At 54.9% G+C, this 19,856-nt stretch overlaps 5 protein-coding genes across 10 annotated transcripts; 2 read left to right on the top strand and 3 right to left on the bottom strand.

The window, feature by feature from the left end:
* Nucleotides 1-119: 119 nt before the first annotated feature.
* PV09_03761 lies at nucleotides 120-2,226 on the bottom strand. 3 transcript variants are annotated; one of them, XM_016357002.1, is made up of 3 exons: nucleotides 1,784-2,226; nucleotides 916-1,725; nucleotides 120-841 (listed from the first exon to the last, which is right to left on the bottom strand). In XM_016357002.1, exons 1-3 carry the CDS (start codon nucleotides 1,832-1,834, stop codon nucleotides 155-157), a joined length of 1,548 nt encoding a protein of 515 aa, XP_016215091.1. In that variant the 5' UTR covers nucleotides 1,835-2,226; the 3' UTR covers nucleotides 120-154. The 3 variants fall into 3 exon arrangements, with proteins under 3 accessions (XP_016215091.1, XP_016215090.1, XP_016215092.1); XM_016357001.1 differs by having other exon boundaries at nucleotides 916-1,696; XM_016357003.1 differs by having other exon boundaries at nucleotides 916-2,226.
* A 253-nt stretch (nucleotides 2,227-2,479) lies between these two features.
* PV09_03760 lies at nucleotides 2,480-8,055 on the bottom strand. Of its 3 annotated transcripts, none has more exons than XM_016356999.1 (7): nucleotides 7,250-8,055; nucleotides 6,800-7,007; nucleotides 6,328-6,577; nucleotides 5,900-6,263; nucleotides 3,676-5,822; nucleotides 3,208-3,548; nucleotides 2,480-3,133 (listed from the first exon to the last, which is right to left on the bottom strand). In XM_016356999.1, exons 1-6 carry the CDS (start codon nucleotides 7,462-7,464, stop codon nucleotides 3,361-3,363), a joined length of 3,372 nt encoding a protein of 1,123 aa, XP_016215088.1. In that variant the 5' UTR covers nucleotides 7,465-8,055; the 3' UTR covers nucleotides 2,480-3,133; nucleotides 3,208-3,360. The 3 variants fall into 3 exon arrangements, with proteins under 3 accessions (XP_016215088.1, XP_016215089.1, XP_016215087.1); XM_016357000.1 differs by having other exon boundaries at nucleotides 2,480-3,548; nucleotides 7,250-7,456; nucleotides 7,573-8,055; XM_016356998.1 differs by having other exon boundaries at nucleotides 2,480-3,548.
* Nucleotides 8,056-10,811: 2,756 nt separating this feature from the next.
* PV09_03759 lies at nucleotides 10,812-15,323 on the top strand. Of its 2 annotated transcripts, XM_016356996.1 has the most exons (4): nucleotides 10,812-11,412; nucleotides 11,590-11,723; nucleotides 11,797-11,819; nucleotides 11,875-15,323. In XM_016356996.1, the coding sequence occupies exons 1-4, from the start codon at nucleotides 11,332-11,334 to the stop codon at nucleotides 14,658-14,660; spliced, it is 3,024 nt and encodes a 1,007-aa protein (XP_016215085.1). In that variant the 5' UTR covers nucleotides 10,812-11,331; the 3' UTR covers nucleotides 14,661-15,323. The 2 variants fall into 2 exon arrangements, with proteins under 2 accessions (XP_016215085.1, XP_016215086.1); XM_016356997.1 differs by having other exon boundaries at nucleotides 11,587-11,819.
* Nucleotides 15,324-15,555: 232 nt separating this feature from the next.
* On the top strand, nucleotides 15,556-17,091 carry PV09_03758 (uncharacterized protein). Its single transcript, XM_016356995.1, has one exon. The coding sequence runs from the start codon at nucleotides 15,776-15,778 to the stop codon at nucleotides 17,081-17,083; it is 1,308 nt and encodes a 435-aa protein (XP_016215084.1). The 5' UTR covers nucleotides 15,556-15,775; the 3' UTR covers nucleotides 17,084-17,091.
* Nucleotides 17,092-17,133: 42 nt separating this feature from the next.
* Nucleotides 17,134-19,580, bottom strand: PV09_03757 (uncharacterized protein). Its single transcript, XM_016356994.1, has 5 exons — nucleotides 18,932-19,580; nucleotides 18,437-18,873; nucleotides 18,106-18,386; nucleotides 17,632-18,054; nucleotides 17,134-17,573 (listed from the first exon to the last, which is right to left on the bottom strand). Exons 2-5 carry the CDS (start codon nucleotides 18,865-18,867, stop codon nucleotides 17,212-17,214), a joined length of 1,497 nt encoding a protein of 498 aa, XP_016215083.1. The 5' UTR covers nucleotides 18,868-18,873; nucleotides 18,932-19,580; the 3' UTR covers nucleotides 17,134-17,211.
* Between the last annotated feature and the right edge of the window lie 276 nt (nucleotides 19,581-19,856).

Genomic DNA, 19,856 nt, shown 5'->3' with positions numbered 1-19,856 from the left:
TCCAGGAAGTTAGTTGTGATAGTCCAGGTGACAAACTCATTCACAGTGGCAGCTCCTTAATCTGCGCGATCGTCTACAGCTAAGGAAAGCAAACAAATAAATAAAGAAAATAAATCGGATGCCAACGTGAAACTTGATCTAAAAATTTGTCTACTTATCTAGTAATAGGTCTCTTCCTCTCTCTAAATGCCCGCAAGCTCTCCTTCACCCCCCATCCCGTCGCCAAAATCTCTCCAACCTCTTCCAGACCCAGCCCAGCCGTCTCTGGATAGATCAGCCACACAGCGATCCAGGATGCGGCACACACGGCAGCATATACGGTGAATGTGCCAGTCGGGGTGAGCCATTGCATCATGGGAAGAAAGGAGAAGCCAACGATGGTGTTGCACAGCCAATTTGTGCCCGTCGCAATGCCAGAGCCCAGACCGCGCACGCTGAGGGGGAATAGCTCGGACTGCTGCCAGGGTACACAGCCGAGGCCAAGTGCATATGCGGCGACGTACAGAATCATTGCAAAGACGATGATAACGGCCCACACACCCGATGGTCTGGGCGACCCTGTTTGTCGGCGGAGTAGCAGCATGAACTTTCCTATGTCCGAAGTACCAGCCTCGTTCTTAGGTAAGTGAACGAAGCAAAAGGCGACAGCGCAGAGTGCTAGGCCGGCAACCATGAAGGGGATACTGAGGAGGAGGATGCGGCGACGACCGATGCGGTCGATCACCTTGAAGACGAGGAGCGTGGCGACGAAGTTCGTGCATGCGATGACCAAAGAGGTCGCTACCGGATTAGAGAAGCCGATCATGGCAAAAATGGTGGCCGAGAAGTACATGAGGGAGTTCTGCGAGAAGGATTGATTAGTCTAAAACGCACATTGACGCAGAACCGAGTAGGAGGGAACACGAGGTCACGTACAAAGCCACACAGTTGCTGGGCACCCTGGAGCAGACATGCAATAGTCAAAGCTCTCCTGTTGCCGCCTACGTGAAGCAGCTCGCCAAAAGTTTCGACGAGACCGGCGGGTCTACCGTCATCCGTACCGACCGCCTTTCTCGTGGCTCTCTCCTCTCTAATCTCGTCCTCAATGCTCTTCATGATGCCCTGTACAACCCTCTCACTGCCGCGCCCATACACCTTACCTAGGACGGCGGCAGCGCGATCGGCACGTCCGCGTTGGACGAGCCAGCGCGGAGTCTCGGGCATGGCAAGCATGAGAACAGCCTGAACGACGGCAGGCGTGGCGCCAAGTCCAACCATCCAGCGCCAGCCGGATCCGACACCTGCAAATGCCCATCCAATCAAGTAAGCGACCACCTGACCACCGGTGATGAAGAGTTGGTTGACGGTGACGAGACGGCCTCGGGCGGTCCGTGGCGCAAGCTCGGCAATGTACAGCGGGGTAACGAAAGAAGCCGCGCCAACTGCTAAGCCGACAACGCTGCGACCAAGTACCATGCCTGTTACAGACGTAGACAACGCCTGCCACAGAGCGCCTGCGGTGAATAAAGCATCCGCAAGCAGGATGCACGTCCGCCGTCCTAAAGCGTCCGAGAGATGGCCCCCGGTGGGGGAAGCCACAAGGGCGAAGAATGACGTCGCGGACGTGATGAGCGACTTGTGCAGCGTGGTAAGCGGCGTGCCATTGGCCGAAAGGTCGGTTCCGATCGAGACGAGGGTGGACGAGATGACACCCGTGCTGCAGATGGGAAGCCAGCATGTTAGCACCTGTTTCTTTCTCTTATTCATTCCTCTCTCGTATCTCAGGGTAATCGAGGCTGCCTACTCGTATCCAAACAGTAGCCCGCTCACGCCGGCAGAGAAGGTCAGGATCCATATGAACCAGCCGAACGTGACGCCCTCGTCCTCCTCCTCAACTACCACGCGGCTGGCATCTCTCCGCGCTGAACCTGCACCTTCATTACCCCCCGAGTAACGGTGTTCGTCACTGTCCCGACGAATGAGCGGCTCAGCGGCACCGTCGCCCTCCCCAACAGGCACCATGTCGTGCAACTCGAGGCTGTGTGAAGCGCGACGTTCCTCGCCGTCAAAGCCGTCGTCAGCCGTGATGACGTCTGCTCAAAAGGAGGGGAAAGACAAAGGAGAAAATTTGGCCAAATTGCGGACTTCTCTACGGAGAGAAGGCACACAGGAGAACAGACTCAGTGGATTGGCGTATTCGTGGTATTATGTTGACAATCAGCTGCCTCACCTGCGCGTGAGGAAATGTCTGGAAACGATACGAATCTTGGGAGTGAGGAAACACAACGTTGGATCATTGGACAGGGGAGCTATGCCAAATTGGGCTAGCTCAGGGCTGATCCCATGATGTGGCTCCACCCCCAGTGTTCCTGACACAAGTGGACCTTTGCTGATTGGGGAAAAGAGCACGTGACTGCTGGGGCAAAGTGATCATGGTCATGTGTTTGCATGTTCCTCGTCATCAAGTGCAAGCAACTTGGGTCGCGGTATTTCCGGCCCAACTCGGATATCCCCAGACGAATTGTTGCATCTTTCACACGGACGGAAGTCAAGAGAAAGCTGGGAAAAATTACGACCATTGCCACCAGTCTGAGTAGCTTACACATGAGCCACATTCAACAACGCCCTTTCTCTTTTGTTCTCATCCCGCTGAAATGCGGTGCTCCCTCGCAAAACACACTCTGGCATCCCATTCGACCCTGCTTGACCTTTCGGAGGACTTTTCCATCTCGCAGCACCTGGATAAACACGACGTTTGCGACCTCACCCGTTCGAGAGGAGAGAGTTTATAGCGCACATTTTCAAAGAGCTTTTGAACCTTCTGTTTACCTAAACTGTGCTTTGATGCTATAGCCCCACTCGTGCATATGTATCTCACTTGTCGACGTAGCCATAGGTGGTAGGTAGGTTTGTTGTAAGGTATGGTCTTTCTACGTTTGCCGACCATCATCCCTCACCGCGGGCGAACTGCCTCTGGACTTGACAAAGTTTTTCTCCTTGTCGCCCGCTTGCACGTTCAGAATGTGTATCCAGTCTTCTCTCTCTCTCTCTCTCTCTCTCTCTCGCGCGCGCGCGCGCGCGCGCGCTCGCTCGCTCGTTCACTCATTCGCTGGGGTATGTCCGCATAGAATATTCGTGCTTGGTCGAGCGCCCGCTATCCACTCAGCACCGTCAGCCTTTCAAGCGATCCAAACCTAGATTCAGAGGGAATGGGTGCATGCCACACACCATATGTCCTTGTCTGTACGCATGTCGACGCCTGCGCACATCGTCCAAAAGAAAAAAAAGTCGCCGAGAGCAGTTTCCAGCCCCGACGCACTTTGTGCTCGTGATAGTAATTCAGGTCAAAAAGGTCCAGTTTCACAAGCGCTCCTATATTTATTACTTGCCATCTTCGCCGCTTTCAGGAGCCATCTGTCCTGGCTGCATAATCATGGCCTGTGGCGCGCTCATCATTGGCTGCGGATATGAGCCGCTAGGCCCGCCCCTCATGACATGCTGGGGGAAGTGTTGTGGGTTGCCGGGATACTGGTGATGCTGGGGGGGAACGCCATAGCGCATTGGTTGCCCTATACGGCGAATGTGTGGTTAGTCTCTCTATTCTCGCCTGTTTTCTTCTGTTCGATATTGTCGGGCTAGATGTGGAGGAAAAAGAAAGAAGCGTACTAAACGAGAAAAAAAATGACAGATACTTACCGGGCCCGGCCTGGCCGGGAAAGTAGGGAGCAATGACCTGTGGTGTATTATGGCCGCTTTGCGACCCTTGCGGCGCCATCATCGCCGGACGATTCGCAGGGCTAGGGAATCCACTTGCGCCCGGCTGTGGCGCCATGTGTCCACCATGGGGGAAGAATGCCTGGGCGCCAGCGGGCATCATGTACCCGGCAGGCATACCTTGGACATACATGGCAGGCGGACCACCTGGCGCCGCTGCGACCATCTGGGGCGGCTGCGCGTGGAACTGAGGATTGTTCGACAACTGACGAGCGACCATTCCGTAACCGCCGCTCGGCGACGTACCGTACACCATTTGCGCAGGGAACTGCCCTGGTGGTCCAGCTTGCGGATTGTACACGAAAGGCTGCATCGGCCGTGGCGAGGGATGGACTGACGATGCCGAGTGCGAGAAGTGCATACGCTGTGCCTCGTCGAAATGATGCTGTGGGGTCCCTGGCCCGCCAGCGTGGTGCGGCTGAGCAACCATGTGTCTCGGCGTCTGGTTCGCAGGCACTTGGGGCACAAAGCCAGCGTGATGGACTGCCCCGCCATACGGAAGCTGATGCTGGAACTGATTCGGTCCGATATGCTGCTGTGGCGAGGCGGCGGGCTTGAGCGAGTTAGGAAACATGGCCTTGTATGTCTTCTCTTTGTTGTCATCGGGGACGAGGTCCTCCCACGTAGGCTTCGTCTTGTAAGAGGGTGGCAATCCGACGTTGGGCAGCTCTGCACGTTTTGCTTCCAGAAGGCTAGCCTCGTGCTCCTTCTTGAGCGTAGGGATCGGATTGAAGTAATTATCAAGTGAAACGCGCTCTGAATCTGGAATTGGGCCCTTCCTGCCTTCTGTACGCCCTTCAAACAAGTTTCCTGGTGTCGGCGCTTTGGGCTCGACCGGTTGACTGGAGATGGGACGCACAGGACTGGAGCCGGAACTTGCGTTTGATCCACCGGGTACGAACGGCTTTGAGGGCACAAAAGATTTGGACGGATCGAAGCGCAACGCTGTCGTCGGGCTCGTGATGCCGGTCTGCGTCATGCGTGGGTCTGGGATGGGCATAGGATGTTGCGGCAGCTGCTGCTGTGGCATAACTCCTCTATTCTGCGCGTTCATTGCTAGCCGTGGACCCAGATTTCCGTGCTGCCTGTGTCCCCCAGGAGCCGGTCCAGCGCCTTGTATGTGTTGCGGGACACCTTTGCCCAAGCTGACCATGTTGGTTGATGATTGCCTGCTGCGTTGCTGAGGCTGCCTGTCATTCGACACAAGGGGCGAAGTAGGTCCCGAGTCGTTCTTGCTGGTTGTGATAGGCTTCGTCTTCGCGTCCGACGGCGTAGCAGAGACGGATGTGGCTGTTGACCGAGGTGGCGTAGATTTTGTGTCCTCGGCGTTTCTCTTGGCCTTTTCCTTGATCTCGCGTTGCTTCTTCTCGTCCCTGGCAAGGATGGGAAGTAGGTCAGCGGGAACTTCCGTATGCAACTTGAAGTTCTGAGCAAATTTCTTCAGATCGTTCAACTTGACAGCCTTGTCACGTCTGGCAAGGCTGCGCTGATGCTCTTGCACGCGTAGTTTCTCCGACTTGTTGAACTCCTTGAAAGCCTCATGCACGTCCTTCTCGACGGTGGCAGTTGCGCTGCCTTCTTTATTGGGCAAGCGCGTCGATGGCAGTGGTGCCGGTACAGAGGGTTTAGTGGAAGCTGGTGCTGGAGCTGTGACCGGCTTCTCAGCAGTCGTCTTCTCAGAGGTAGTAGAAACCGTGACGGGTGCAGGAGTGGTGGCGGCAGTCGCACTAGTGGTTGTTGAGTTCACCGATGTCGCGGCTACTGCAGGAGCAGCAGCAGGCTTAGTCGTAGAAGTAGCAGGGACAGCAGCAACCTCTTTTTCCGCCGCCGTATCCTTTGTCTGCTCAGACTTCGCTGTTGGTGTCTCTTCGATCTTGTTCTTTGTAGAACCAGTGGCAGACGGCTTAGTGCTCTTCGAAGAATCCGCAAAAGCGGACGATATAATTGCAGGGTCGACGGGTGCACCAGGTACCGTGGGCTGGCCAGTAGGTGCGCGCATTGCTGGCGGCGTGTATCTGTTAGGACCTCCAGAAGCCAGGGGCTTAAATTCTCTCTGGACACCGCTGTATCTATAAACACACAGAGACGTCTGTCAGATAATTACCTACACGGAAAAGAGGGTGATTGGCCACGCAGGACAACTTACTTGTCTTCTTCGTCTAGACCGCTGTCATCAATGCCCTTGACTCCACGCTCCTCAGCGACATGGGCATTAGTCGTGCTCGAGCTCTCAATCTCGCGTGCAATCTGGTCCGCCTTACGAACGGCTTCTTCAAAACCGGGTCGCGACCTGTCAAGTGTAGTTGTGTAGTTACTCTCGTCATACGTGCTCTCGAGACCCGTCATCTTCTTGTGCTCAGCAAACTGGTCCCAGGCTCCAATGTTCCCGTTCTCGATAGAGTGGTCAACGTCGGCGTCGTTATCCGCTGGCTCCCACTTTTGCAATTCGCGTTCCCGGCCGTGCCAGCCGGACGAGATATCTGCATCGGTGCGGAAACCTGTTGATGCACCTAATTTTTGGTATTGTGTCAGCTTAATTGGCATCGATTGTGAGAGCACACCAGGATGACAAACCATTCTGTCCTCTGCCATGGGTCTTGTCGAAGCGCACCTCGTTTACGGCGAGGTCCACTACGTCCTGCACATTCAGCGCCAGGGTCCTATCAGGACCTGCACCGGCAGCCTCGTCATTGACCCCATTAGGTTGCTTGCCTTGAGCAGAAAGTTTTTTCGCCATTTTCACAATATACTGTCCGTTTGAAATGCTCGAGAACACACCTGTGTACCGATCGCCATTCTTAAGCAGGAGCGTGGCATTGAGACCCTGACGTCGCAACTATCAGCATCAATCGACAGAGGGATGGCGCCACTAAGATTGAACGGCACATTTCATTGTGCTCTCCAGTGGTGGGAGAAAATGAGGGCAAAGGAAGGGGAGTGAGGGGTGGGTGAATGTGTGTTGCATATGTGTACGCATGCGTGTTGTGAGAGCTACTTAGCAATTTGGGATGGCGGTGAGGAAGCACTGGGACGAGTAGGTACGTACTTTGAAGTTTGCAAAAAGAAACATAAGTCTCTCTGCAGAGCTTGGGTCCTTTGGAGTGGGCGCTGCAGAAGCAGCAGCATGTGGCTTGAAAGCATTGGATGCGGAGGACGACGAGGCAGTTCCATTGCTCTTGATGCCATTCTGGACGGGGCTACCGGACGCCCGTTGAGTGACGGGATTTATGCTCGCTCTTGACCATGCTGGCGGCCTATTCACACAAGGCACAGTGTGCGTCAGTGGTCATCATCGTCATGGTGTGGTGTCAAAACCACCTCGGGGCAGTTTCAGAGCGTGCCTGCGGTCTGGAAAGGCAACGAGCCGAGCTGACAGCAAACCAAACCACAACAGTGAAAGAATTTGGAGATTGTGCATTCATGAGGACTTATTTGTACATGTGCATGTGTGCGCGCTTGTGTGCGTGACCAAAGGAATGAAGATGGTGACACTTACTTGGTTGCGCTGGGTGTTGCAGCCGTTCCCCCGGACTGCTGGTGCTGGTGCTCGACCGCCTTGCTACCACTGCTGGTCATCTTCTTCGTCGGAGCAGCACTTGCATTGGTCAAGACGGACTGAGCGGCCGAATTAACGCGTGTGTTGCTGGCGAAGTTGGTGGTGGATGATGCGAGTGAGATGGACGTGTTGGCAGCGGTGGCCGAGCTGGACATGAACTCAGACGGGGCAGGCGCGAGACAGCGGCGCAGTGACGACGGAAAAGGAAAAGAAGGAAGGAGCGAGAGAGGAGGGAAGAGAAGGCCGGAGAGGAGAGAGCGTACTGGTTCACAGACAGAACGTTATGGAGGGGCGGTGAGTCGGCGCTCAAGGTTGGCGGAAGTAAATAAAAAAAAGTCCAACGGGCTCGAAGGGACGGGGACCAGGCAAAGTTGAGGTTATGGTGGTGGAGGAGGAGAAGTAGGAAAGGGCTGGGCCCGTGTGTCTTGCTTGGGTTTGGGAGTTTGGCTTAGCCCGGAGCGGTTGGGCTCCTTCGGGGCTTGGATGCGCCCCAAGGTGGAGACGAGCTCTGTTACAGGTGGTAGGCCCTGCACGGCGCGCGAGAGAAGTTGGGAGAAGAAGAAAGAAAAAAAGAAAGAAGAAAAAAGCAATGGAGGTGATTGCAAAACGCTGGAGCGAAATGAGCCGCTTTACGAACGTGACAGATTCGTAGCAGCTGCAGTCTCAGCAGCTGCCGTGGTGGCAGAAGAAGAGGAGCAGGAGCGAGGAAGAGAGAGGGGAGGCGAGATGGATCAGTTCGAGCGATGACGGCCGCGGTGGAATTCTTGAGAAGACACAAGGCAGTTGGGTTGGCTGAGTTATGTGTGGGAGGTTTATGTGGCGGTCGGGCGCATGTGGCGGTGGTGGCAGCAGCAGTGGGCAGCCGTGATCGATGCTGACGACGGCGAGGAAGTCTGCGACGACGCTGAGCGCCTGTTGAGGAGACAGACGCTGTGGGGCAGGTAGAGATGGCTGTTCGGATCCTGCGAAGAGGGGATGCGCGAGGGCGAGGCTGTTCGTGTCCTGTGTTCAGTGTTGCGTGCGGGCGTGTCCAAGTGAGGTCGCCTATGTATTCTTATGTGTGCGTTGTATCGTACGCACACGCTCTCTATCCGTAACAGGTCTGATTGCTCTGGTACCGCGTGTGCGCTTGTCTGCGTCGGCCTCAGCCTTTCTCTCTCTTCGCCTGGCGTTGCTGCACGCTGGATTGCTTGTCTGCAATCATCGAGCGTTTCTGGTTGTCTCTGCCTTCTCGCGCCCTTGCAAGCGCCTGTCGTTCTTTTCGTTTGCCTGCCCTGCTGTGCTTTGCTGTACAAACTCTACTGCTCGCCCTGTCCGTCCCCCCAAACCAGCGCACCGCCTCGTCCAGCTGAGCGGAGCGTGCAGCCCGCCGTGAGCTAACTTGGGGCGTTCACTCGCCACCTTCGCCTCCATGAGCTGGCTGCGTCTACCAAAAGTCCCGTTGCGCGTGTGTACGTTCCCTCGCATTCAGAGTACACCAGGCGAAATATTTCTGCTAATAGGCCTTCCTGTTGTCCCCGGCAATGGCACCGGCACTACTGCGCAGCGCACTCTAGCTGGGTCAACTCTTGTGTGTGAGGGTTTTATTTGATTCGTTGGCGCCCATGCCATGAGTGCAGGACGCAGCAAAGTTCCAGACTGCTGGTCACGGCTGGGCTAAGGTCGGGTTGTTGCTACTGATGCTGATGATGCTGCTGCCGCTGCCGCTGCTGTTGTTGTCGTTGGACAGACGATGACTTCTCTACTGCTTCTGACCACGGATGTAGTTGCTGTTCTTGCCGCTACGATCACAGCTACAGCAGGCATCGCTACTTGTCTCGCAGCACTCCAAGCAGGACTTGTACTCCTATTCCTTCAGCTGCTTTTGCCACCATTTCAACTTTCTGTTGTCAGTGCTTCCGTTGTCCGCACCTGCTGCTGCTCCTCTTCTGCTACGATCAATCTCACGATCGTGTTTACTATCAATCCTGCTTAACGCTACACGCTTTGCTTCAATTTTTTTCCGGCATCTTTCAGTGTCTCTACCCTCATCACGTGCTAGAGTCTGCCTCTCGACGAACTTACACGTGCGTTGACCGGGAAGGCCACGCGGCACACATTCTAAACACGGATCAAAGGGGGGAAAATAGCATACCGCCATCCCGCCGTTGAGCGAGACGAAATACGGTGGAAGAATAAACGAGTGCAAAGATGAATCTCCCTCAAGCCTGCTCTGCATTACTCGTTCGCATCATCACACTAGCGACGCACGAGAACCTCCCGCTGCGTTGAGCCATATTCGTCGCTCTGGTGTTACGTTTTCTCTCCCTCCATTCCATCCGTCCATCCAGCCTCTCGTTCGCCACGATTGACCTGTCATACTCTCAGAGCAGCGAAGGTCGACAAGGGGTTCGGGCGGAAACGATGAGCCAGTCACAGGGCTGCGTGAAGCAAGGACAAGCTCCGAAGCGTAAACCTGCATCGTCCCTGCGCAAAGAAACCTGTGGCGGCAGGCAGGAGGAGAGAGATTCGCGATAAAGGCAGCCTTGGAGCAGAGATCTTTTCAGTCGTGCATTGCTTTGCTGCTGCTAACGTCAATGCTTCACTGCAGCTCGGCTGTGCTCCACGATCGGCGTGGTTGTTAGAGGAGTGGAGCCACATGGATGTCTCCACTGGTACTTGGTGCTTGTACGTACAACAGTTTGAGTATGGAAGAGCCGTGCAGGTCGAACATTCAAACGTTCTTTTCTTGCTCTCAGCGTGGTTCACGCCTTGGAAACAAAGTCACGCAGACGATGGACGAGGACCAGCGGCGCGGCAATCGTCGACCACCAAAATTTGCCGTCAGCTTCGAATTACTCTGACGACGCGTCGAATTTTCACTGCTACTCTTCCGCCGCCGGCGCGCGATCGTCCAAACAGCTGATTCACGATGCGCTTGGCATACGTTTAGCTTGAACTGTACTCCGTACGTACGGGACGCCTCCCGCGCCCCAGCCATTCTCCGTAGTGCCAGATCTAGTGTGCCTCAAACCAGACAACCGAAGGAACACGGTGGTTGACGCAAGCAACGTTGCTATGGGCCGATCAGAACCACCAAGATAACCAAAGTCTGATCCCCTCCCCATTGTTGACGGAACACCAAAACGTCACTGGCATGTCTGCTGGCCCTCTATGCTGCCAACGTGGCGTCCGCTGGGCCTTTGGCTCAACGAAGGCGGTGACGATTTCGTCATAATGGCGGATGGCCGGCCAATATGCCAAAGAACCTGTAAAGAACCTGTGCACGTGTCGACGGGGAGTCAGAAGATGGATCGGTGATGCACTCATAAGTGGCAGATTGGTCACCGACAAACGGATCTGCTTGCGTGGTCGCTTGTGGCCGTCTTTCTGTGTGAATGTTTGCACACATCCGCCTGCGTGGGCGCTGGCGCTCTGTTTTCATGCATGGCCAGCCAGCATGAGGCTCTTTTTTTATTCTTTATTGTCCGTTTGGCGGAGGGTTGAAGAATGACGGAGCCCACACCTCATTCGCCGAGAGTCCGAGTCTCTGCTGGGGCGCGCTCAGGCCACGACCCCGTTCGACATCACCTTTAATCCGTTTCTGATGCCAGCTTGACCATGCCCAAACGTCTGCTCCCCATGCAAAGCGGCATCCTCCCACGACTCGCACCGCCAGCTCTATCCCGACCGCCCATCCAACCGACTCACGCCCTGCCTTGGCTGCAAGTCCTTGTCTTGCCTCAAACCCACTTCGTTTTCGCGTAAGGAGCGTTCTGTATCTGAGGAGACTTCGAAAGGGGCCCAACATCAGCGTCACTGTCGTCGCTGCAGCCACATGCTATTCTTCCTCTCACCGTGCCCAGACGACGCAGGACCCCCGGTACCAAGGCGAAACGCGAAAAAAAAAGCTCGAGGATCCGGTTCCTTATCACGCAGCCCTCGACTCACCATCATCATTGCTAAGATCACACAGCACATAGTGAAGGCATAGATACCGGGTAGCAGAAAAGCTCAAGCGACAGGCGGACCTGAAAAGGGACATGGCAGAGTCGTCTGGCGAGCCGGGCGTGCGGGCGTCGTCCGGCTCGGGACGCTCCATAGGCAGCAGACGAGGACAAAATGTACGTAGAGACATGCCCTCCAACTCACTCACCTATCCGGTTGCCTACTCATCCTGCCCAATGCGAGCTCATTTTCATGCAAAGGGAAGGATGATAGGCCGAAGGGAAGGAAGATACATGCAGCAGTCCTGTCGAGAAAGACATATTCTAACGTGGGATCATGTGCGCATCTAGCAGCCGCAGCAGCAGCTCCATCAGATCGAAAAGAGCGTCACCCATCTTCTCGTAGCCACAAAGTCACTGTTAGAGACGCTCACCCAATGGAGCCGAGGCACCGCAACCGAGGGCGATGTGAGCGATGTCTACGTTAGGTACGGTCTTATTAGTTCGATACTGTTCGTGTTGAATGTAAAAACTAACGTGCATCTCCTTTTCCTTGCGTAGGCTCGGATATGAGTTCAACATAGGTATGTTAGAGATTAACGAGCACACCCTTCTCGTGCTTTTGCTAACCCGGAACAGCATGTCGAAGCTTTAATTCGATCGGCGTCGAGACTAGCGATCTAGGTCCTGTGCCGGACCTGCTCCGGTCTATACTAGAGGACACCCTGTCGCAAGAGGCGTCTCAGGCTAGCTTGGACAGATATTTACCGCGGATACGAGACATCATCATCAATCTACTACAAGGTCTTAAGAAGAAGCAAGCCAAGCTGCGTGCGCGTGCTGCAAGAGAAGCGGACAGGCCCGGCGCGAGTTCGCGGCAGGACTCAATCGACAGTACGGGGGCTCAGGCGGTGCCCGAGAGAAAGGTTGGTGGTGATATCAGAGCAAACATGCCGCGACAGAGCAGCAGAGATATCAACGGCCCAGATTTACCGCCGCGAACATCTTCGCGGAACGAGAGCAGAGACTCGCCCAATCGGGGGCCGGACCGGTTCGACAGCAGAAGCACGCTACCGTCCACGGACTCGACGATGTCAAGCAACACCGCACAGTCGATGCCAGTTGTTACCCCTTATCCGGAGGAAGATACTATACCTACCAACAAGCCACAGCCCCCTCCTCACACCGTCCAAAGCTTCCCACATCCACCTCCCCCGCCTCCGAAGCAGACGGATGCGCTGCTGGCGCTGCAGCGAGGAGGCGATCTCGAGCGAAGGGCTTCAAGACGCTTCTCGACCTATCAGATCAAGCAGCAACTAGGCAACGCAACGGGCGTGCCCATGATACCACCAGCGCAGAACACACCAATTCCGAACCGCGGCCGCGAAGTCAGGGAGTCGATACAGGCCGTCCGTCAGCGCGGTTCCACGCAACTAAATCGGCAAAGGACCGAAAGGCGCCTGGCTGGCGAGCCGTCGCCCGTGAGGAACCTGTCTCGGTTCTCGGAGGAAAGTGTGCAATCGATCAAGGGCAACGACCAAGCCTCGTCGAGCAGCCCCACAATCAAGACGCCGGAGGATAAGCTTGGCTCATCGTATTTTGATAAGGATGGTGCGGAGCGGCCTCGGGTCAGCGCTACCCTATCAGGCCCAATGGCTGAGCCTACTTTCAATGAGGGAGAGGCCACGCCTGTGGAGCCGCCAGTGCGACAGCCGTCGAGAAAGCAGCAGACGCCGCCCCTGGATACGCAATTCGTGCCCGAGGACTCACCACAGCCGGGAAAGCCGTTGACTTTATTTCTGCAGTATAAGAGCCGGGTAAAAAAGATTGTGCTCGAAGACGGAGCCAGCGAGCTGTCCGTTGCACGCCTGCAGCTCGCTTTCATCGACAAGTTCGCATGGAATTCACACTCGGAGGGTATCGATTTGCCGGAGATCTATATTCAAGACTCCGTGTCCGGGGTACGGTACGAGCTGGAGGACCTCAGTGACATCAAGAACAACACAGTGCTTGTCCTGAACGTGGAGCCGCTTGACGAGGTCAAGCGCCACGTTGATGATGGTTTCTCCAACATCAGGCGTGTCGTCGAGGGCATCAAGACTGCAGTCGAGGATCAGCAATCCGCCATCAAGCTCATCAGCGAGAGGCAACAGGAGACAGCAAAAGGCCTGGCTAGCCTGTCCGTCGCCCCTCAAATCAGCGGCATTCGTTCACCCAACGTGGAGGCATCGGGAGGCGCACGGTCTACCTCTCCTACCAAGCCGGGAGCCGACGTAGATGTCAACCAGCTCATCGAGCTCTCATCCCTGCGACGAGACCTTGCCATCCTGCGCCAGACCTACTCATCCTTCGCATCAGATGTCGAGGCATCAATGGCAGCTGTTCGAACAAAAGCCGCTGCTGTCAAATCCGTCGCAGTTAAGGTCGCACTGCCAGACATCAAGGGCGAATCCGGGAGGGCATATGTCAACAAGGAGCTGTACGGGACGTTCAGCAAGGACTCTTCCGCTATCATCGATTTCGTCGATGACGTGCAAGACTCGATCGAAGACCTACGCAAGGACGTAGTCTCACGCGGCGTCCGTCCGCTACCCCGACAGCTGGAGCAGATGGCCAAAGATCTCAGTCACGCGACAGCCGAGGTCAAGCGGCTCGAAGCATACATCAATAGAGAAAAGCCGATTTGGACTAAGATATGGAAGCAGGAGCTACAGCAGGTTTGCGACGACAAGGAGGCTCTGGCCGACGCCGAAGCGTTGGTCAATGACATGAAGTACGATCTTAACGTCGTGGAGAACACGTTCAAGCTCGTTGAAGAAGCATGCAAGCAACAGAACCTAGAAGCCAGCCGTGACGGAGATGGCGGGCCCGGCGCCGGCGGCAGGGTTCCACGTAGCGTCAGCGGTAGCGCGAATCGCATCGCTGCCTTCGCGGTTGATCAGGGTGTCGATCCACACAAGGCCAAAGACGGGGTTCTGGGCGAGGTCAAGGCGCTATCTATAGATCACGACAGCCGCATCGACGCGATCCAGCGGGCGGAAAGAGCGCGCAAGAAGGAGTTGGAAAGCCGTAGCGAGGGCGCATTCAAGAAAGAGCTTGGCGCATTCGTGGAAGAAGGTCGGTTGAAAAAGACTGGCGGCGTGGAGGAAGTGGAGCGGCAGCGCAAGGCCAAGGATGCACGGAACATCAAGGAAAACATGGAGCGCGCGGCGGAGCGGGCGAGGAAGGCGGCCGAGAAGAAGGCTGGCAGGGTGAAGGCAGATACCCCTGCCCAGCCTTCTACGGCAACCGTAGATGCTAACGCGGAAGCTCCCAACGGCTCCTTGGAGGTTCCCTCTGTCGACGGCAGTGGTGGCGCTAGTCCCGAAACGAAATTTGTAGACGCAAAGGAAGAGATCGAGCCGCCGCCACCTCCGCCGCTATAGGGCGCATACACGAACCTCGTATTTCACAGCGGGGGATCGAAAAGCTCTATACATCATATCATCTTGGCCACAAAGGGACGGGTCCGCATAGACATCTCTGCGGTTTCTCTCACACGTTTCTTTCATTTCACATACACTATCTATATCCTACACCGCATCTATCTTCATGGGATTGTGGATGAAACTCTGCACTGTCGATGGTGTCTGTCCAATTCCTTTCAGCACGGTGTTTTCGGCGTCACGAGCATTTCTTGCGAAGAGCTATTCGCTCTTTAGCTTCCTGATTGTCTTCCGTGGCTTGGCGGAACGTTTGTAATGAATTCTGTGCAGATCTCATGAGCATCGAATGTTGCAAATAAGTCTTAATTCTACGTCTACTTTCTTTGTTAAACTTTACCTTTTGCAACCGCCCGTCGTTATCTGTGCCGCAGATATGACGCTGTTCAAATCGGACACAGGCCGCGCCGCTTCTGCCTTGTCCCAGTGCTTGGTTGCGTCAGCGGTAAAAGATTGTACACTAAAAAGAGGGCAATATGGAACAACGACAAGTCAGTGAGAAGCCTTCCGGCCTTAACCATGATTGGAAAGAAAGATCAAAAACAACTTCTTTTCCTCCTAGAGACATGCGATAAAGTAGCTATGTTTGTTGCCGATGAAAAGAGCAGGAACAAAAGAAGTTGATCTGTATTTCGTTCAGCGAGCTCAGCTCCCCTTTTCCGTCTCTTCTCTTGGCGTGCTTCATAGCTTGACGCGAGGTGACGCAGAAGGGTGACCCAGAAGGGTGACCCGACCGAAGAATAGGAAGTGGCGTCACGCACCGATATTCGGCTAGAATGGGCAAGAAGTCACGAAACCCCGCATTTTGATCCCCAAGGCTGCGTGTCACACCCATGGAAAGAAAAGCCCGCACAGCCCTTGTTGACGGGGGACCTTTGCATAACGGAGGAGTCCTTTTCGGTGTGGAAAGAGTGACATGAGGTAACGTGCAACCCGTAGCAACCCATCCTTTGCTCCTGTCTTTGCCGGCTCTCTCTCTCTGGACGACGACGACGACGGTCGCGCGGAACTACCACTTTTACGAGAATAGGGTCACGGATCAGCTAAGCTAGAACTGTATGAACGTTGCGCTGCGCTCCGGTCTCGCTGGACCCCGGCGCATTCGCGCACACGGGCTCGCGGCGACCACTGGCGCGGGCCTGCAACTTCGCCGGCGGTTGCGCCGCGGGCTCCACGCGCGAGCGCGCGAGTACCTGCCGGAGTTGCCCGGCCTGACTGAGTCGCAGCAGTCGGTGCGGACGGCGATCGCCAAGATCTGCGCCGACTTCCCGGACGCGTACTGGGCGCGCTGCGATCGGGAGGCGAGATGGCCGTACGAGTTCACCAAGGCCATCTCCGCCGCGGGCTGGTTGGGCATCTGCATGCCTGCCAAGTACGGCGGGGCCGACCTGGGGCTCGCCGAGGCGGTCGCCATGATGCAGACCGTCGCCGAGAGCGGCGGGGGCGGCACGGCGGCGAGCAGCATCCACATGAACATCTTTGGCCTGGCTCCAGTCGTCAAGTTCGGGACGGAGGAGCAGAAGGAGAGGTGGCTCGTGCCCCTGATCGCGGGCCGGGAGAAGGCCGCCTTCGCCGTGACGGAGCCTGACACGGGCCTCGACACGCTTCGGCTGAAGAGCTTTGCGAGGAGGGAGGGGGACAAGTACGTACTGAAAGGGAGCAAAGTGTGGACGTCGACGGCGCAGATCGCCGAGAAGGTTCTCATTCTGGTCCGCACCAAGGCGCTCGAGGACTGCGAGAGGCCGTCGCAGGGTCTGTCGCTGTTCTACACCAACCTCGACCGGTCTCAGGTCGACGTGCAGGAGATCCCGAAGATGGGGCGCGCAGCCATCGACACCAACACGCTGTGCTTCGATGACTGGGAGGTCCCCGCCGACGATCTGCTAGGCGAGGAGGGCAGCGGCTTCAAGATCATCATGTACGGCATGAACGCGGAGCGCATCCTCCTCGCCTCCGAAGCCGTCGGTCTAGGCTATGCCGCGCTGCGGCGCGCGGCAAACTACGCTGCCGACCGGGTCGTCTTCGGCCGGCCCATAGGCCAGAACCAAGCGATACAACACCCCTTGGCCAAGTCGTGGGTCGAGCTTGAATCCGCGCGGCTGATGATCAACCAGGCAGCCATGATGTACGACGAAGGCCACGTCACCGGCGAGTACGCTAACGCGGTCAAGTACCTGGCAGGCGAGGTTGCGTACAAGGCGTGTGAGCGAGCGGTCATGACTCACGGCGGTTACGGGTACGCTAAGGAGTATCACGTCGAGCGGTATCTGAGGGAAGTGCTCATACCAAGGATTGCACCAATTAGTCCTGAGATGTGCCTTAACTACATTGGGGAGCGAGTGTTGGGACTTCCGAAGAGCTATTGACGCGCTGGGCTTGTTTTTTTTTTTTTTTTTTTTTTTTTTTTTTTTTTTTTGCTAAGACGTGCAGGCGGAAGCTCATGTTGGGCGGAGCAGCTTCTTTCCAAAAACACCCAGTTCCTCAACTCTGCCTCCTACATGCTAGCAGCCTGGTCGTGTGCTTTATTGGCATCGGATCCTGACTGGGCCTCAACAAGAAAGTAGTCGTAGATAGAATCCAAGTCGTTTCGTTCTTCTCGTTGCTCTGCCGTAGGCGCATTCATGGCCTCCTCGAAAAACTCGTCGAGCCCTCGTACATCGAATTTTTCTTCTTTGTGTTGGAAACCATGGTTGATCGACTCACGCACAGCAGCTAGCAACTCGTCTGCTTTCACGTTCGAGGCCGCATGCCTCCCATCGGTAGCATGATCAACAAACTGGATGGCTTTGTTCTTCTTTCCCCGCTCGCTGTCGCTCCTCGACGTTCGTAGTCTGATCTTCCTATTGACTCTTGTCTCTTAAATCAAAACCACGTTAGAGACTTTCCTCATGCTTAGAATATGTCTATGACTAACTATTGAGGACTCTGACTTCGTTTTGCAGTCGCGTTAAGTCTCTGGTACGTTTTTCGTCTTCCGTCGACGGCCGAATTTTCTTCTTCTGATTGTTGTCTGAAGAGAGTTGCGTTGCGTTGCTTGCTTCGTTTCCTGTGTAGCACTCCGCTTTCAGTCGAATATGCGCAAGTATGTCTTTCACCAGGGCGCTTGGAGACTTGGCGCGCCGTACAGCCTCAGGTGATTCATCTACCGAAGTTGACGCAAATGCTGCGCGTGAGGTTTCATCCACGGAAATGGAAGACGAAGCTTTGGAATTCGGCTCATCTTCAAGCATTGAAGCAGGCCTTTTCAAGCCAGTAGGTCGAGTAACATCTTCAGTGCTGTGGCCTAACTGTCCTAAAGATGGATCAACGAGATGTCTTGCCACCCAATAATCATAGTCTGAGCTTCCGTTAACTCATGCGGATCCAATCCTTGTGAAGAACAACTCACATGGGTCAATAGTGTTTTTGTCTTTAGCATGCGGAAACAATGTTCGATATATCTCTCTCCATTTTTCCTCTACGCTCAAATCTCTTCTAACCGCATTCTTTAAATTTCTGAATGCTATTTCTTGATCCGCCGTGAACAATTCAGGCATAGACAATGGATCTACCGGGGTACATTCGTTCTTTTGGACATGCTCAGCGTACTTGTCCCAAGCGTTGCTTCGAAACTTCTGGTAGCACTTTAGACACCGCATATGTGGACTGTGATGCATCTCGAGGTGATCTCTGTTCAACGTTAGCTTGTTTTGAGGAATGCAAGCAGGAGGCCAACTTGCCGGATATATTTGATGTCCAGCCCAAGACCTTTTGGAGCCGTACAAGGATTATCAATATTCTCGTAATACGTTCTGTTGCCCTTGCACATTGGACATCCATAGGAAAGTTGGCCCGGTCTTCGCCGCACAGTTTTAATCGACTGTGCTGCAGAAGGCGTCTGTGGCGACCGCAAGTTCAGTTGCGGCTGTGCAACAGAATGCTTAGGGGCAATATGATGGGTTGAGTTGCATGAAACGAAGCCATTGTTCGCTGTCTCCGCTTCTGATAGACCGGTTAATTTGTTAACTGTGGTGACTGGTAGCTCCTGGTGCTCCAACGAACATCTTGGCGATGCCTGATCACTCTGGTCGCCTCTCGGAGTCTGCTCTTGTGGTTCAATAATCTCATACCGTGCGTCTTGGGTCGTAATTATGCTGTCGTTAAGGCTCATGCTTAACTACGCGGTGATGTTAGTCGGTACTTGTTAATAGGACGTTCAAATTTCGTCATCTGACCTGAATCACATCCCTTAACAGAGTGGAAGAGAAAGACACAGATCTTCGACGAAAGGCTCACTGAGCTGAGTAGCTAGCATCTAGCCTACGCTCGGGTTCTTCCAAAACGCCGCGCAGTTCTCGCATTGCTAAGTCTCAGACAAGACCAAGGCCTACAGTCGTAAAGCCTCATCAGTGGGCCACAATAGTCGTATAAAAACTGTTCAACTGAAAGAAGAAAAAGAAATATCCCCTTGTCGAAGTTTCCACGCTATCCAATTTGCTGGAACCAGTCAATGTCCATGGCTTGGGCGAGCCAGTGCCGGTTATTTCGGGGGAGAGAGCCACGCCTTGGAGGTTACGCCCGGTTTGTATAGAAGAATATCGGAAAGCTTCCCCCGGTGTTTCAATCCTTCGGTTCGCCGCCCGTGGGTCAGAGCGTTTTGTGGCGTGTGGATGGAGCCCCATGCATATTGGGCGAAGCAGGTCATACCGTGGTGCTCGACGGGCTGCGATTTTGTCCAACGTTTTGGGTCGACGAACTTGCCCTATGGGGCGATGATGAATCCAGAGACACGGTTCAACGTGATGTATGCCATGACCTTTCTACGCAAGCAGTTGCTTTTTTTTTCTTCACGAAGAGCAAAAAAAATCCTGGTGCGCGGGACTGGATCGAAGAGAAGTAGGCGTTTGGCGTCAAATAATAAAACCGTTGACAAGGACAGGTTCCGGGTCAGCCGTAAGGTGCCTGCCGTCGCCTTGTCCGCCTACTTTGAGGTTTTCTTGAACGTCATGAAAAAGATGGTCAAGCCCTTTGATCGACATGTCCAAGCTGGCTTCCCTAATGTGCAAATTAACGAGAATCTGCCCGTGCAGTCAATGTAGGTCCACGCTTCAAGATTGTCCTTCCCCCAAGTTTTCCTTACACATGCATATCGGTAAACGA

Source organism: Verruconis gallopava, assembly GCF_000836295.1.
Source record: "Verruconis gallopava strain CBS 43764 unplaced genomic scaffold supercont1.10, whole genome shotgun sequence".
In the NCBI taxonomy this organism is placed as follows: Eukaryota; Fungi; Ascomycota; class Dothideomycetes; order Venturiales; family Sympoventuriaceae; genus Verruconis; species Verruconis gallopava.
Note: the sequence above shows the minus strand (reverse complement) of the source record. Positions and strands in the feature narration are given on the sequence as shown.

What these genes read in the sequence shown, in the direction of transcription:
- PV09_03761 (XM_016357001.1), bottom strand. Translation starts at nt 2,001, where the DNA reads ATGGTGCCTGTTGGGGAGGGCGACGGTGCCGCTGAGCCGCTCATTCGT. An exon ending in GGGCTACTGTTTGGATACGA is followed by an intron (nt 1,697 to 1,783) that starts GTAGGCAGCCTC and finishes TCCCATCTGCAG; the next exon opens with CACGGGTGTCATCTCGTCCA. An exon ending in CCCAGCAACTGTGTGGCTTT is followed by an intron (nt 842 to 915) that starts GTACGTGACCTC and finishes TCCTTCTCGCAG; the next exon opens with AACTCCCTCATGTACTTCTC.
- PV09_03760 (XM_016356998.1), bottom strand. Translation starts at nt 7,464, where the DNA reads ATGTCCAGCTCGGCCACCGCTGCCAACACGTCCATCTCACTCGCATCA. An exon ending in GGTCTAGACGAAGAAGACAA is followed by an intron (nt 5,823 to 5,899) that starts GTAAGTTGTCCT and finishes GTGTGTTTATAG; the next exon opens with ATACAGCGGTGTCCAGAGAG. An exon ending in TCCCGGCCAGGCCGGGCCCG is followed by an intron (nt 3,549 to 3,675) that starts GTAAGTATCTGT and finishes TTCGCCGTATAG; the next exon opens with GGCAACCAATGCGCTATGGC.
- PV09_03759 (XM_016356996.1), top strand. Translation starts at nt 11,332, where the DNA reads ATGGCAGAGTCGTCTGGCGAGCCGGGCGTGCGGGCGTCGTCCGGCTCG. An exon ending in GCAGCAGACGAGGACAAAAT is followed by an intron (nt 11,413 to 11,589) that starts GTACGTAGAGAC and finishes CGCATCTAGCAG; the next exon opens with CCGCAGCAGCAGCTCCATCA. An exon ending in GTGAGCGATGTCTACGTTAG is followed by an intron (nt 11,724 to 11,796) that starts GTACGGTCTTAT and finishes TTCCTTGCGTAG; the next exon opens with GCTCGGATATGAGTTCAACA.
- PV09_03758 (XM_016356995.1), top strand. Translation starts at nt 15,776, where the DNA reads ATGAACGTTGCGCTGCGCTCCGGTCTCGCTGGACCCCGGCGCATTCGC.
- PV09_03757 (XM_016356994.1), bottom strand. Translation starts at nt 18,867, where the DNA reads ATGAGCCTTAACGACAGCATAATTACGACCCAAGACGCACGGTATGAG. An exon ending in CTGGACATCAAATATATCCG is followed by an intron (nt 18,387 to 18,436) that starts GCAAGTTGGCCT and finishes AACGTTGAACAG; the next exon opens with AGATCACCTCGAGATGCATC. An exon ending in CGAAGTCAGAGTCCTCAATA is followed by an intron (nt 17,574 to 17,631) that starts GTTAGTCATAGA and finishes TTTTGATTTAAG; the next exon opens with AGACAAGAGTCAATAGGAAG.